This window comes from Coffea arabica, chromosome 6e, assembly GCF_036785885.1.
Source record: "Coffea arabica cultivar ET-39 chromosome 6e, Coffea Arabica ET-39 HiFi, whole genome shotgun sequence".
Lineage (NCBI taxonomy): Eukaryota > Viridiplantae > Streptophyta > Magnoliopsida > Gentianales > Rubiaceae > Coffea > Coffea arabica.
Window position 1 is genome coordinate 7845819 of NC_092321.1, and position 13524 is coordinate 7859342.

At 36.6% G+C, this 13524-nt stretch overlaps 1 protein-coding gene and 2 non-coding genes across 3 annotated transcripts; 1 reads left to right on the plus strand and 2 right to left on the minus strand.

Moving 5' to 3' along the window:
* Positions 1-13: 13 nt before the first annotated feature.
* On the minus strand, positions 14-94 carry TRNAL-AAG (transfer RNA leucine (anticodon AAG)). Its single transcript has one exon. It is a non-coding gene; the product is annotated as a tRNA-Leu (tRNA).
* A 174-nt stretch (positions 95-268) lies between these two features.
* Positions 269-349, minus strand: TRNAL-AAG (transfer RNA leucine (anticodon AAG)). The gene has a single exon. It is a non-coding gene; the product is annotated as a tRNA-Leu (tRNA).
* A 5037-nt stretch (positions 350-5386) lies between these two features.
* LOC140009427 (kinesin-like protein KIN-13B) lies at positions 5387-11078 on the plus strand. The gene is made up of 12 exons (XM_072054899.1): positions 5387-6197; positions 6548-6775; positions 7100-7285; positions 7459-7566; positions 7704-7781; positions 7853-7938; positions 8685-8840; positions 8929-9231; positions 9330-9548; positions 9630-10158; positions 10244-10309; positions 10410-11078. Exons 1-12 carry the CDS (start codon positions 6033-6035, stop codon positions 10587-10589), a joined length of 2304 nt encoding a protein of 767 aa, XP_071911000.1. The 5' UTR covers positions 5387-6032; the 3' UTR covers positions 10590-11078.
* The last annotated feature ends 2446 nt before the right edge of the window (positions 11079-13524 follow it).

A 13524-nucleotide genomic window follows, 5' to 3' on the forward strand; every position in this document is an offset into this window, starting at 1 on the left:
GCTATAAAAAGTTTGTTGAGAGTGGGATTTGAACCCACGCCCTTTCGGACCAGAACCTTAATCTGGCGCCTTAGACCAACTCGGCCATCTCAACTGTGCATGTGGACCCAAACGAAAATGAAGGTCAGATGTCCAGTCCAATCCAATCCAAGTAGAAAAAGAAAGCAACTGTTATAAAAAATGCATTTCGACCCAAACGAAAATGAGAATTAAATGTCTAGTCCAATCCAATCCAAGCAGAAAAAGAAAACAACAGTAATATATATTTTGTTGAGAGTGGGATTTGAACCCACGCCCTTTCGGACCAGAACCTTAATCTGGCGCCTTAGACCAACTCGGCCATCTCAACTCGTTGCGCTGTGGTTGCAAGAGAATAAATATAGCTAATAAAGCATTTGCTTATTTCCGGTTTCCAATCAAAAATATTATGTGCCAGGTAATCCCTAAATTTTTTACGATAAAGTGCTTAATCTGACTATAAATCTGCTCGAAGTCCGTTGAGAATTTTGAAGACAAAGTAGTAATTACAAAACTTCGGGCAAAATCGAGCCCATTATGCTGTTTTGAGGCCAGCCGAAACTTGGAACTAACCTTCAAAAAGAAAATTCGAACTTCAACTGTTCTAAAATTGTTTTTTACCAGCATCAAGTAGGAAACTTCAACGAAAAAATGGTAGTAAAAGATTATATGCTATTCGTTTTCAATGATTGTATCTGTATGTATTTCAAATTTTTTGACAAAAAAAAAATTAAGAAAAAAATATTTCAATTGTATGAGCCACATATTTTTTATGCGATTCACATCTGCCAGAAATCACTACCGTGCCTCAAAATCATTCCATTGCCTCCACAATGGAGCTTTTATAACTTGGTTTTCCCACATTTGATAAATTGAATGGCAGCAACAAAAAGAAAAGAAAAGAAAAGAAGATTAAAAACATTTTAACTTTAAAATACAAGTTCAGCAATTGACGAGCAACATTTCAATAATTTAATTGCAATGCAGTCCGGTTCAATGCCAATAAAAACACTCTCTGTCAACTTATTTATTTAACTAGATCACACAAGGACGAGGGGCCTGGTCCCAGGCAGTTCACGGCCTGGATGAGGCTTCAAAAATTTGTGCGGCTCAAATCACGTCTTGTAACTCGATTTTCACGCCGTGTGGGACCCACAAAAATGTTGTTCTATTGTTACTCGCTGTTGTTCTATTGTTACACCTTGTACAGATGATGTTACACCATGTACAAATGGTGTTACACCTTCCGGAGCGGTTGTCCAGCCCCGCGTCCATCACACAAAGGTGAAGCATGGGGTCATCATTTCAAACTATATGGTAACCGTTAAGGCTCGCTTTTTTAGAATCTGCACCCAAATTTTAACCCTCACATGACTAGTCGCACAAAATCTATATCTATATGTATTCAATAAGGGATTTTAGCATAAACCTCTCAATGGTTTCTAAACTTCTCATTCTTTTTTCTAAATTTTTGTATTTATTTTAATACATAAAAAGTAGTGGGTCATAACCCACCTTATCACCAATCAAATTTAAATTTAAAATATTCCCACTATCTCTTAACTCATCCTATAACCACTCCTACAAATTCTCTAATCATCATCCCAAGTTTCTCCCTACATTTCATCCCACGTTCCCCACTCCAATTAAGAGTCCACTCCAACTATCTCTTAATTCATCATACAACCGCTCCTACAAATCCTCTAATCATCATCCCACGTTTCCCACTCCAATTAAGAGTCCTCCAATTTAAGAATTCCACCCCAATTAAAACTCCTCCAAAGAATTCCACCCCCAATTCCCCTCACCATATCTCTCAGTTTCTTATTTGTTTTTTGTTCTCTATTGATTTTGTAAATATATTGATTTTGTTTCTTTTGTGAGCAGTTATGAAAGAGATTATGTGCAGGGACTTCAGCGGAAATCAACCTTCTTGCAGAGAATTGGAAGTATATTCTTGCCAGCTTAATTTTCCAGGTCTGTCCCCTCTGCCCCTCTGTCCCTCTGTCTTTTAAGTATGTTTTGCTTTTGATTTGCTTTTTGTCATGAATGATATTGCATTGAATTTCTAATCATCCATTATTTCTGAAATTTTTTTACAAAATCCTATGCACGGTTGTTTGCTTATTGTTACACCGTAAAGTAAAGATACTCAACAGTGGGATAAAGTATAAACACAAAATCACAAGCACATGCTCAAAAAATACCCATTAAAGGCATGATTTATGCACCGACCGTGTTGTTGCTACTCAAATAGCAGCAATTCAGCGAAAATGGAAAGTGGAAACAACGTGTGTGAATAACAAAATTGTAAAGTTTAGTTGCACTTATTGTTCATGATAAGACACAAACTCGAACCATCAGAGTAGGGCCTGTTAAACCTCTAATAATTAACCAACGTGATCTTCTAGAATCTCAATTTTTAGGCCTGCAATAGCCTCGCTCATTAAAGCTACTTGGCAATGTACTTGAAGGCCCTGTTTTTTCAATCATATTTAAACTTCACTTGGAAGGATTAGAGATTACCTTGACCCAAAAGAAATAAAGAAAAACGGAATAGGAACACTATGGCGGTAGCTTTTAAATTCTAATAATCACATCATCTATCCTATTCATAATCGGTAAATCCACAAGGGTCATTAGATGGGGAATTGAAGACGGTGACTAAAAAAATATATGGTTTCTCTTGGTATTTGAAAAATTCTGAATTCTAACTGAATTTAAACCAAAAGAATAAATTAAAAATTATAGAGGCTGCCAAATTAAAAGACTATATTGAATTGGATATTAAAAGATGATTTAAACATAGCAGGGACTAAGAACCAAAATCTTTGAAAAACAATTCTATATCAAAAAAAAAAACCTACAAGAACAAACTCATTTTCTCCAAAAAAAGAAAAGAAAAGAAGCCTATAAGAACATACGCCCTTTTCCAAATTTAATAATTTATCTACATTATGAACATTTTATAGACTAATGGATTCCTTTTTATTTAATATTAAAAATTGATTTTAAATATACAAGTGATAGCAGAGGGAATGAAGCAGTTAGCGACATGTGAAAAAATCTAAAAATACAAAAGCAATTAGAGGGAAAAAGTGAGCTACTTTACAGTCTCCTCGCTTCGATGCTCATAATCGGACACGTGGGATGGGAAGGTTCAGTAATGGAAAATTTTCAGTAGTTTCATTGGACTAAAAATTTTCAAGTGCAATTGAAGTACAAGTCATTATTACAAAAATGCAAAGATCATGCATTTTCATTTGTAGTACGCACTCCACAAAATTTAACAAAGTTAATTAAATGACCAATTTTGGCATTCATACTAAAAGTGGATTGGTGTGAAGAGTGTTCGCACTTTCAAGCAAGATTATCAAATCGAATGTTTAGTATTTGTAAGTATTTCATTTTAACAATATTCAATTACATTTATTTGTAGAAATATATCATTCCCTTTTTTAATATAAATTTTTATTTTTTTTTCACGATACATCTTCCGAAAAAAGACAATTCTTGAATGATATACACATTCTATTATATTTCAAACTATTGTTAAATATATATTACATTTTAATTTTGTTGGTACAATTTTTTCACATTTATTTGTTCACCATTTTATTATTATTTTTTTCAATAATGTCAGCACCGTGCGTAGCACGGGTATTCACACTAGTTTTTACTGTATAGCCTGTGCTTTAGTCTCTTAATCTGTACGCAGCAAGAAATAAATAAATGAATCTCTGTTGATAATTAATGGTTGAGACTTGGGGCACAAGTCCACGCAGTAGAGGCAAGAAGTATATCATCCAGTTTTACTACTAGTATTAATTAAAACGTCCATGTGATGTAGGTTGAATGTCAATTGGTCACTTCGATTGTGTATGTGTGGATTAAAGTTTAAGCGTGCTTCAATGTGTACTCTGAACCATCTCTTTTAATTTCCACTTCGTGCACTATGTTTTGTAGTTTGTTTTTTTTTTTCGCTTCTATCTTTTTCTTTTCCGTTTTCCTCTTGCTTCGTCTTTATTCTTCAAAAGAAAAAGGAAAAAACTCATCGATGATGCGAGGAGAAAGAAACAAAATTGGCATTTCATTCATTTCGGGGTGAAGCACTTGCTGTGCAATTAAAATATGGTGCACTTACTCTGCAAGCACTTTCTCTGCAATTAGCATGAATTAGTTGTTGGTTAAAGTCTATTGACTCTTGAATGTATATTGTGTATGATCTACATCTCTTTGACTTACTTATTTTAGCGCTATACGATACTTTCACTGCTCCAGTGCTATAAAATATAATCTCGAAAGATTAGAGGGAAAAAATGGTAACAGCGGCGATTAAGAAAGCAGAGTAACATGTTAAAATTGATGGATCTTCGGATAAGTTAAATTAAATTATAGTATATTTTTACTTTACATATATCAAATCGTTATAGTATATTTTTAATACAAAAATTCCTAATCAAACGGGAATTGTTGTCAAGTGTATGTATTCCAATCTCCTGCAAGACCTGATTACTAGAATTTGCTCCTCAGAATTTTGAGAAATAATTAAAAAAAAACGTTGGACTTTGATGTACAACCCACTGCACCGTCGGGAATAGAATAAGCAATAGGCATAATTCAGAAAACTTCCCTTGAGGTTTGAAAAATTACTTATACCTCCCCCGAGTTTATCGTTTCCGTAACAAAAACTATTTAATGATCAAAATTTTGAACGAATAACCCAAAATGCCCTCATAAAATTGTGAAGTTTATTTTACCTTTTTTTTATAAAATTATTCAAAAGCTATGAAGTTGTAAAACCTCAATAATTCCTAAATTCTAAAACCTCAATCGAAATTTAAAAAATTTGTAATGTTAAACTAAAAATTTTTTAATAACCACATCAATATAGCATCCTATCCCTCAACTATTTGAGTATCAATACCAGTTTTATCCTTTTTAAACTCAATTTACATAATTTTCTATGCATCCTTAGATCCTCCAAGTAAAGTTAAAATTAATTTTAATATTGAATTGGAGTATATGTTTTTTTGTATGGGTTGGAGAGCGAGGGAGAGGGGCGGGGGGGGGGGTGTTGTGCAGGCGCGCGAATTGCTATCGTCTTCCATTTGCTTTAAAGTCAAATTAGACGCTCCTCCTACCACGTCTGGAGAATCACCAGTAAGTATCATAGTACAACTAAATTTACATACCAGATACCACTGCTACTATTACAACCTCGCTTGGAAGGGGGATTTTTCATAAAAAAAAAAATTTCTTCCTTTTTTTAGATATATTTTTTAATTATTTTTTATTTCATATATATATTTGATCGTTAGTATATATTCTTCAAAAATTTCAGAAAATTATAATCCAAACACGTTAGCATCCAAACGGACTGGAAAAAAAAAAAAAAGAAGAAGCGATTTCTCGATACATGGCCAGGGTCCCAGGTGTCCCCAATCTCCTCCATTGAAAGAGAGAGAGAGCGAGAGAGAGAGAGGGAGAGGGAGAGAAGCGCCCGGTCTTTGTTTTCAAAAGTTTCAAAGCTACTCAATTTCAATGATGATACCTTCCTTTCAAAAAAGCCTCCAAACTGAATTGTGAACCCCCTCTTGGCCTTAACACCTCCATTTCCCAGCACGCCTAACCAGTAACCTCCTCTCTTCCATCTTTGATTCCACCTGTTCTTTCTTTCACGCTTTCACATGAGTGACCAGGCTCAGCCAGGCTGCTCTTGAACAAATTTTCTGTCTTTTCGACAACCACCACCATCTCCATTTTGTTTCTCCTTTTTCATCCAAAGCTCTCTCTCTGTCTTCCACCCTGCCCCCCTCCCCTCGGCCCCTCCTTTGCTTTGCAGGACCGACATTAACGCTTCTGTTCTCCACTTCTCTTGAAAATCAGTTTTCCTGCCTCACCTTACCGTTTTCTTATTGCAGTCAAAGCCCAATAGAGAAATACTCAAGCAAAGAAAACCATTCTAATCGACTCGATCAGTGAAGAAGCAGCAGCTGAGAATCCGCAAGAAGATGAACGTGGTGGGGAGGCAAATGCAGAGATCTAGTTCAACCGGAGGTCACCACCAGCGTCAGTACTCCGACAACTTCATTGATACTGCCTTCAACAACAAATGGCTTCGATCAGTTGGTCTTCATCATCTTCACTCCTCCAACTCCTCCATTCCTCCCCTTCAGGTTAAACATTGTTCCTTTTTTTTTTTTTTATCGACGTCGATACCATACTCCTTTTCCTTTTCTTTAAGGTTGATGATTGCAATTATAGTTACATTTGTTTTTCATATGCATAAATTGCCGCTCTCTGAGCAGTTTTTACTCAAACCGACTATCATCACTTATTTATATAGTTATGTTTGTGTCATGCAACTCCCTCATCTCGAGAATCTGACTATAGCCCTGTAGTTCGGGGTCTCTTTTCATCATCTTGCGACTAGCGTTTGATTCTTCCTGTCACCATCCCCTTCTGACCCCTCCCCTTGTTAATTGGTAATTCCTAAATGCTGGCATTTGAATTGGTAATGTTGCAGGATTTTGGGTTTTTTGGCGCTAATGGGGGAGGCCAGGGTTCAAAATGGGGAAAGAATGGGCAGAGAGGTGTAAATGGTGGAGGAGGAGATGAGGACCCATCCTCTCCCACGGCTTCTTCCAGGTCATCTAGCATGAGGAAGAATGGAAATGGAGTTGAAGTGTTGCCAGGTGAACTCAGCCCTGGATTGCTTGATTTGCATTCATTCGATACAGAACTTATACCTGAGGTTTGTAAACTTTTCTTCTTTCAAGCCCCTCATGTTCTTATCTTTCCTGTCATTTCTGAATGAACTTGTCCAGTGGATGAAGTCTATGTGAACTGATGTGGGCTGTTTTTTGTCTATGCTGCTGAGAAGCATAAATTAGGAATTCTACCATTTGGAATCCTAAAAGTTATTGTGTTCTTGAGAGCTATTAAAAGTTCTGTATGACATAATGGTAGACGAATGTGACAAGTTCTATGTCGGAAATTAAATTTGCATCAGAGCCATGGCTTACGTGTAATTTGACATTTCGTGGGTTTTAACATATTAGCAATCTCTACTTTGCAGTTTCCTTCCCAGAATGATGGATATTTACTCAATCAACCCCTTTGTGGTAGAAGTTTTGATGATTCTGGGCCGTGCATCTCAGCTAAATATAGTAAGAATCCTCGAGGTTTATCTGATAATGATCTTCTCAAAAGCTTCTCCGCAGATAAAGAGAAAGCTAATAATGTTGCTAAGATCAAAGTTGTGGTATGCCCTTCTTCTTTTTCTTTCTTTGAAAGAAACTCGTAACCTGGTCTTTTCTAGTTGAGAGATTACATTTAGAGGACTTATGTAATCGTGGCTAAGTTTACAATATAGCTTTATTTGGGTCCCATACTTTGACTTATAGTACCAGTGAAAAATTGCAACTGCAAATGCAGGTGCGTAAGAGGCCGCTCAATAAAAAAGAAATTGCAAAGAAAGAAGAAGACATCATAACAATAGATCCAAATGCTAATTCACTCACTGTCTATGAGACAAAGCTCAAAGTAAGTTTCTGTTGGCTCGTCTTTGCTACAGCTATTTTCTTGCACAAGTTTACCTGTTCAGATGTTAGCCTTCCTCTCGTAAATGCTGCTGTCTTCTCGATCTTAGTTCCTGGAATTCTCGTTACCTCATTTGGCAGGTTGACCTGACTGAGTATGTTGAGAAGCATGAATTTCTTTTTGACGCTGTGATGAATGAGGAAGTCTCTAATGATGAGGTGAGTACTTCACAGGACTTATTATCTCTTCTAAAAAGTAAATCTGTTAATGACCTTTCTTAATGTGACAGGTTTATGCTGAAACTGTTGAGCCCATAGTCCCAATTATATTTCAAAGAACAAAAGCAACTTGCTTTGCGTACGGCCAAACAGGCAAGTAGTTGACTCTTTTTTTTTTTCCAAATTTTTTGGAAGTGCAGTTCCTTGGCTTGTGTCTATAACATGACTTAACATAGAAAGTTATTTTGACGCATATATCATTAACTAGACTCCACAGGAGATCCTTAAATTTTAAAATGTCCCGCAGATTCTGAAGAACGATTTTTGATCTCCCTCTAACAAGTTATCATTCTATATATTGAAACTAAAACAGCGTTGCACTTTTCAAAGTGAAGATTAACTGTTTCTTGTTTTAATGACCTCAGCTTTTTATTCTTAAGATAATTATGCCTTTGATAATTATATCTTTGGCAATATTGGATAAGTTTGTCTTGAAGATATTAAAAATTTACTCCGGTTGCCAGCATGGAATGTTCCTCAATGTTTTGCCAAAGCCTTTTCTCATCAAGCAGAAGAGTAAGAACCAAAGCCTGATATTTGGTGTTCAGAGATCTGATGTATTGATATTGTAGCTACTCTTACATGAACTCTTTGTTCTGTTAAACATGTAAGTTTAGCTGAATATATTGTACTTACATAAACTCTTTGTTCAGTTAAACGTGATAGTTTATGCTGCTGTGTTGGCTAAGGATGCTGATTCAGCTCTTTATTTGGTCAACCTTGGTTTCTTAGATAAGCATATATTTTATCAAACCGTCCTGTTTTTGGGTCTTTTCAATCTTTCAGCTCATTGGTCATGTTTAATTGCTGAGGTTAAGTTGTTCATGAGCTTTTCTCAGGCAGTGGGAAGACTTACACTATGCAGCCATTGCCGCTGAAAGCTTCTCAGGATATACTGAAGTCAATGCAAAACAATTATCGAAATCAAGGATTTCAACTTTTTGTCAGTTTCTTTGAGATATATGGAGGCAAGGTTTTTGACCTGCTAAATGATAGAAAGTGAGCCTCTGACTTTGTATAACATTTTGACTAGGCAGAGGTTTTACTAAATTTGCTTTTCATTAAAGAGAAACTTTCTTTGTGTCAGCAAGCTATGCATGAGGGAGGACGGGAAGCAGCAGGTCTGTATTGTAGGTTTGCAAGAATACAAGGTATCCACTGTGGAGACAGTCAGGGAGTTGATTGAGAAAGGAAATGCAACAAGGAGTACTGGAACCACTGGTGCAAATGAGGAATCCTCCCGTTCGCATGCCATACTTCAGCTCGCCATCAAAAGAAAGGTTGATGACAATGATTCAAAACCAGCTCGACTAGTTGGCAAGCTATCTTTCATTGATCTTGCTGGAAGCGAACGTGGGGCTGATACAACTGATAATGACAAACAAACTAGGTAGCATTAGATTAGATAGATCTGCTATGTGTATGAGTAAGAATTGCAAGATATTGTCTACTTATTTGAGGATCACTGAATCTTACCTTCTTTTGCAGAATGGAAGGTGCTGAAATTAACAAGAGCTTACTTGCTCTAAAAGAATGCATTAGAGCTCTTGACAATGACCAGGGTCACATTCCATTCAGGGGGAGTAAACTGACTGAAGTTCTGAGAGATTCATTTGTTGGTGACTCCCGTACAGTGATGATATCCTGCGTTTCACCAAATTCAGGGTCATGTGAACATACTTTGAACACTCTAAGATATGCTGACAGGTAAAGCATCATGTAAGAGAAGTTTCATGAAGTTAAAATGTACTTTGCTTTAGAAAGGTCTAAGGTTCAATTGCATATCAGGGTTAAGAGTCTATCTAAGGGGAACAGCTCAAAGAGGGAACCACTTTCCACATTAAATCTTCGTAGTTCAACTCCAGTGGCTTTGTCCTCAATCAGTCAAGTTGTGTCAGGCTCTGAGGATAATGTATTTGGTGGGCTGCAGAACCAAGAGCTCAGCAAACTTGGATGGCCTAAACAACAAGAAAGGGAATCCTCACTATCTTCCAACATTGAGCGTGTTCCTAGCAGTCAAGCACAGAGCAATCTGGCTGCCACAGTGCATATAGAGAATCACAAGCAATTTGGTCCAAGTATTGATCGTGTTCCTAGTGGACGCGCCCAATGGAGTAGTCTGGTTCACACAAATGAAGATAATTTTGATGGCTCTAAAGGGATCTCTGACCATGCATCTTGGTCTATAAATCCAAAATTGGATAGCCATCAGCTACGAAATATAGATGATAAGACTGGAAACGTAAAGTATGGGGACCCATCTGAACTTGAGCCAAGTAGCTTGATCGCAGAAGATGATCTTACTGCTTTATTAAAGGTAAAAGCAATATTTGATCTTGGTTTACTTGTCAAAAGATAAAATAAACAACTGCTAAGTTAAAATTCTACTTGTTTGATGTCAGGAAGAGGGAGATCTTATAAATGCTCATAGAAAACAAGTTGAGGAAACTATGGAAATTGTCAAGGAGGTTGGTTATTCAGTGCTTTTTGCCTATCTGCGTACAATAAGTTTTAAAATACAGTGTAGTATTAAGCTGCATCTCTTGTTTACTGTGTTTCTCTGTGCAGGAGATGAGTCTATTAGTTGAAGTTCATGAACCCGGTAATCAGCTTGATGACTATATTTCTAGACTGAATGCCATTCTATCCCAGAAGGCTGCTGGAATTCTGCAATTGCAAAATCGCTTGGTAGAATTTCAAAAGCATCTTAAAGACCATGAGGTTTTCTTATTTCCTTCTGGTCATTGAGTCAACTGTTGAGATTCGACAGAAACTACCACTTGTACAGAGTTAGGCTCAAATTGGTGATACTATGACTTCTTGGTCCTGCCTGGTGTGCAAATTTTAGGTTGGTTGCTTTGAGATCTACTTCCGGGGGACAATACTACTAGATGTACCGACTTACCGAGTGGATTATGGAAGACTCATCAAACGATGCAGAAATGCAGTAATTAGATGTTCAATCGAAATGCTAGCCAATAGCTATATGGGACGGGTTATGCAACTATTGGCAGTGTATCTTGAAGCCTCAGAAGTCTCAGCATGTTGAAAGATATTGTAAGAAACCTTGGTTTGGGCTTGTGCTGGTGAAAGTTTTCACCCCATTAGTTGGTTATGTTGTATGGGTGACGGTATGAGAAAATGCCTGTCATCTGCTTTGTGTGCATATAATGGGCACTGTTCCTTGGAGTTTGCCAATGTTATTACACCGACTCCTAAGATAAAACTACAACTCAACCTAAAGTGTATTTTCATTTGAGTGCATGAGGTAATCGCTAGATATCCGTATGTTATTTCTAGACTCACAGAAGTAACGAATTTTGATCGCAAGCACCGTATCTCACTTGTCCCTATGGATAGCCAAAGTAGTTTTTCAGAAGAGAGATTATGGCAACTTGTTTTCATCCCCCTCATGATGAATCTGCAGGAAAATATTTACACAAATATTGAAGTTCTTTAAGGAGGCCATTAATTCGGCAGAACACAAATCTATAAATCAACGGGTTATATATAACAAAAAGATGAGGAATCAGCGAGATCAAATTGCAAGGAGGCCACAGGGTTCGATCTCCAATCTGTTTTTCGGTTTTCTTTCTTTTTTTTTTTTTTTTTTGCAAAGAAATGCAAGTCGCCATGCTAAAAGTAAAGACTTGTGTTTTGAACAAATTGTATGCTAGACTGACCAGTAGTAAAGAAAAGATTTGTCCAAGTACAAAAGAACTAAAACTTGTTGAACGGTCATTTTCTGGCCTCACAGCCTCATTTTTGTCTGCGGGTGTCGTGGAGGGTCAGCGAAAGGGAAAGTAATCCTCAGGAAGAAGACGACGTCTGTAAAGTTTGAAGGGAGAGCCAGACGACGGCCATAGGGCAATTGGTAAACGACAGAAAATGGCAAAGACCCATGCCGTCTCATTACCAACCAAGATGAGAAGAAGATATATACAGTACAACCGAGTTTAAAAAAAAATAAATAAATAAACAGCACCCACGCCACGCACAAACCCACACCCGTCCCTTGACAAAGGCTGTGTTATATACAACGCATCACAAAACCTCCCCCCGCTGGCTGCTGCAGATAGGTGGACGCATCAATGCGGATTAGATTTAGATCCAGAAGGGCACTGCTGGTTCCACACAGGTCACAATCGAATTCACAAGTGATGTGTCACTGGATTTTCAATACAAATTTGGAAACGTATAATTTCTTAATCAACTTTGCAATGCATATATTCAGGGTGATCTTGACTATTCAATGATTCCCCATCCCTTTTTTGTCCGAAAGGTGCTTTTTCATCATTCTCTACTACTTCTTTGGGTTGAAATTTAACGTCTCCCTGCTCCCACCATAACTGCACTTTAATTTACAGTCGATGTTGCCCTGTTTGTTTATATTTTACTACGTATTTTCTTTGATTCCTCTTTCATCCAACTGAGAATCTCTTATCTCTAGTTTAACCAATTGTTGCTCTATGGATGCTCTTCGTTTCATCCCCCATTGGGTACTTGAAGAAAGCTGAGAATTTACCAAGTGCCATACATAAGTTTAACACTACCCAAGACGTAGGTGATAAATACTAGGTGGTGGTTTTACCACGTATGTATGTTGATCGGGAAGGGAAAAAATTCTAGAGAAAATTGTGGAGCTGCTCTCGCTTCTAATCCAAGGGCTGCTTTATGTTACCTCGTATTCTATCACATCCACAATTATCCTTTTTATCCAAATACTTGTTTTTGATTATTTGCCTTTAGCAAAGTCGTCACCATGAAACTGTGAAAGGAGCATTTGCGATAAAGGTTGGACTAAAAGTTGTAGCTCTAAAAGTTCAAATAGAAATTTTGTTTTCACGTATATATATGATCTTGTCACCTTGTGAATTTCTTTCTGCAGACAATTAATGTGTCTTTTCTTCTAATTTGATGGAAGACTTTAATTAACTTTAATGGTTATGTAGCAGTGGCTACCAAAGGGGTCTTGATCAAGTTGTTAATATTAAAGTTTCCAAATTAGAGGTCGTGAATTCTAATTCCTCTTCTATTTCTTTAATCTCACCTATAATAATACTTATAATGACTACGTCTTTGGATCCCCTACTACAATTTTTGTGTTAAACTCCCTATTTTAACGTGTAGCGAGGTCTACAAGAAAGTGTTGAGAGCCTCTCGTTTGGATTGCTATTTTTCTTCAAAAAATTTGAACATTTTTCGTGAATATATTTCTCAATCATCTTTTTATGTTATATACATGAAATCGCTTTAGTACATTTTTCTATGAATTTTTTTTTTACCTCACATATCTGAAATCGTTACAATATATTTTTTAAAAAAAAAACTAAAAAAATGGCAATCCAGATGGACTCCTATACATTTCTCAATCATTTTTTCGTCTTATATATACGAAATCGTTATAATACATTTTTCTACAAAAATTCTTTTTGCCTCGTACACATAAAATCGCTACAATATATCTTTTATAAAAATTAAAAAAATAGCAATCTAGATGGACTCTTAGTAATTGAAATTCTACAAAACAACAAAATATGTCGTCGTTGCTATGGGACCGAAAAGACAAACGTAATCTTGTGTTTATTGTACAAATCTGGTTTCCCTTGCGTCCCTTTCATGAAACGGCCACTTTTTTCATCGCAAATTTTAGGCTTTTCATCGTATGACATTTCCTCAAATT

Excerpts from the sequence above, each read along its gene's own strand:
- LOC140009427 (XM_072054899.1), top strand. The coding sequence starts at position 6,033 with ATGAACGTGGTGGGGAGGCAAATGCAGAGATCTAGTTCAACCGGAGGT. Across the intron at positions 7,567-7,703 it reads TCTATGAGACAAAGCTCAAA|GTTGACCTGACTGAGTATGT; the intron begins GTAAGTTTCTGT and ends CTCATTTGGCAG. Across the intron at positions 9,232-9,329 it reads GATAATGACAAACAAACTAG|AATGGAAGGTGCTGAAATTA; the intron begins GTAGCATTAGAT and ends CTTCTTTTGCAG.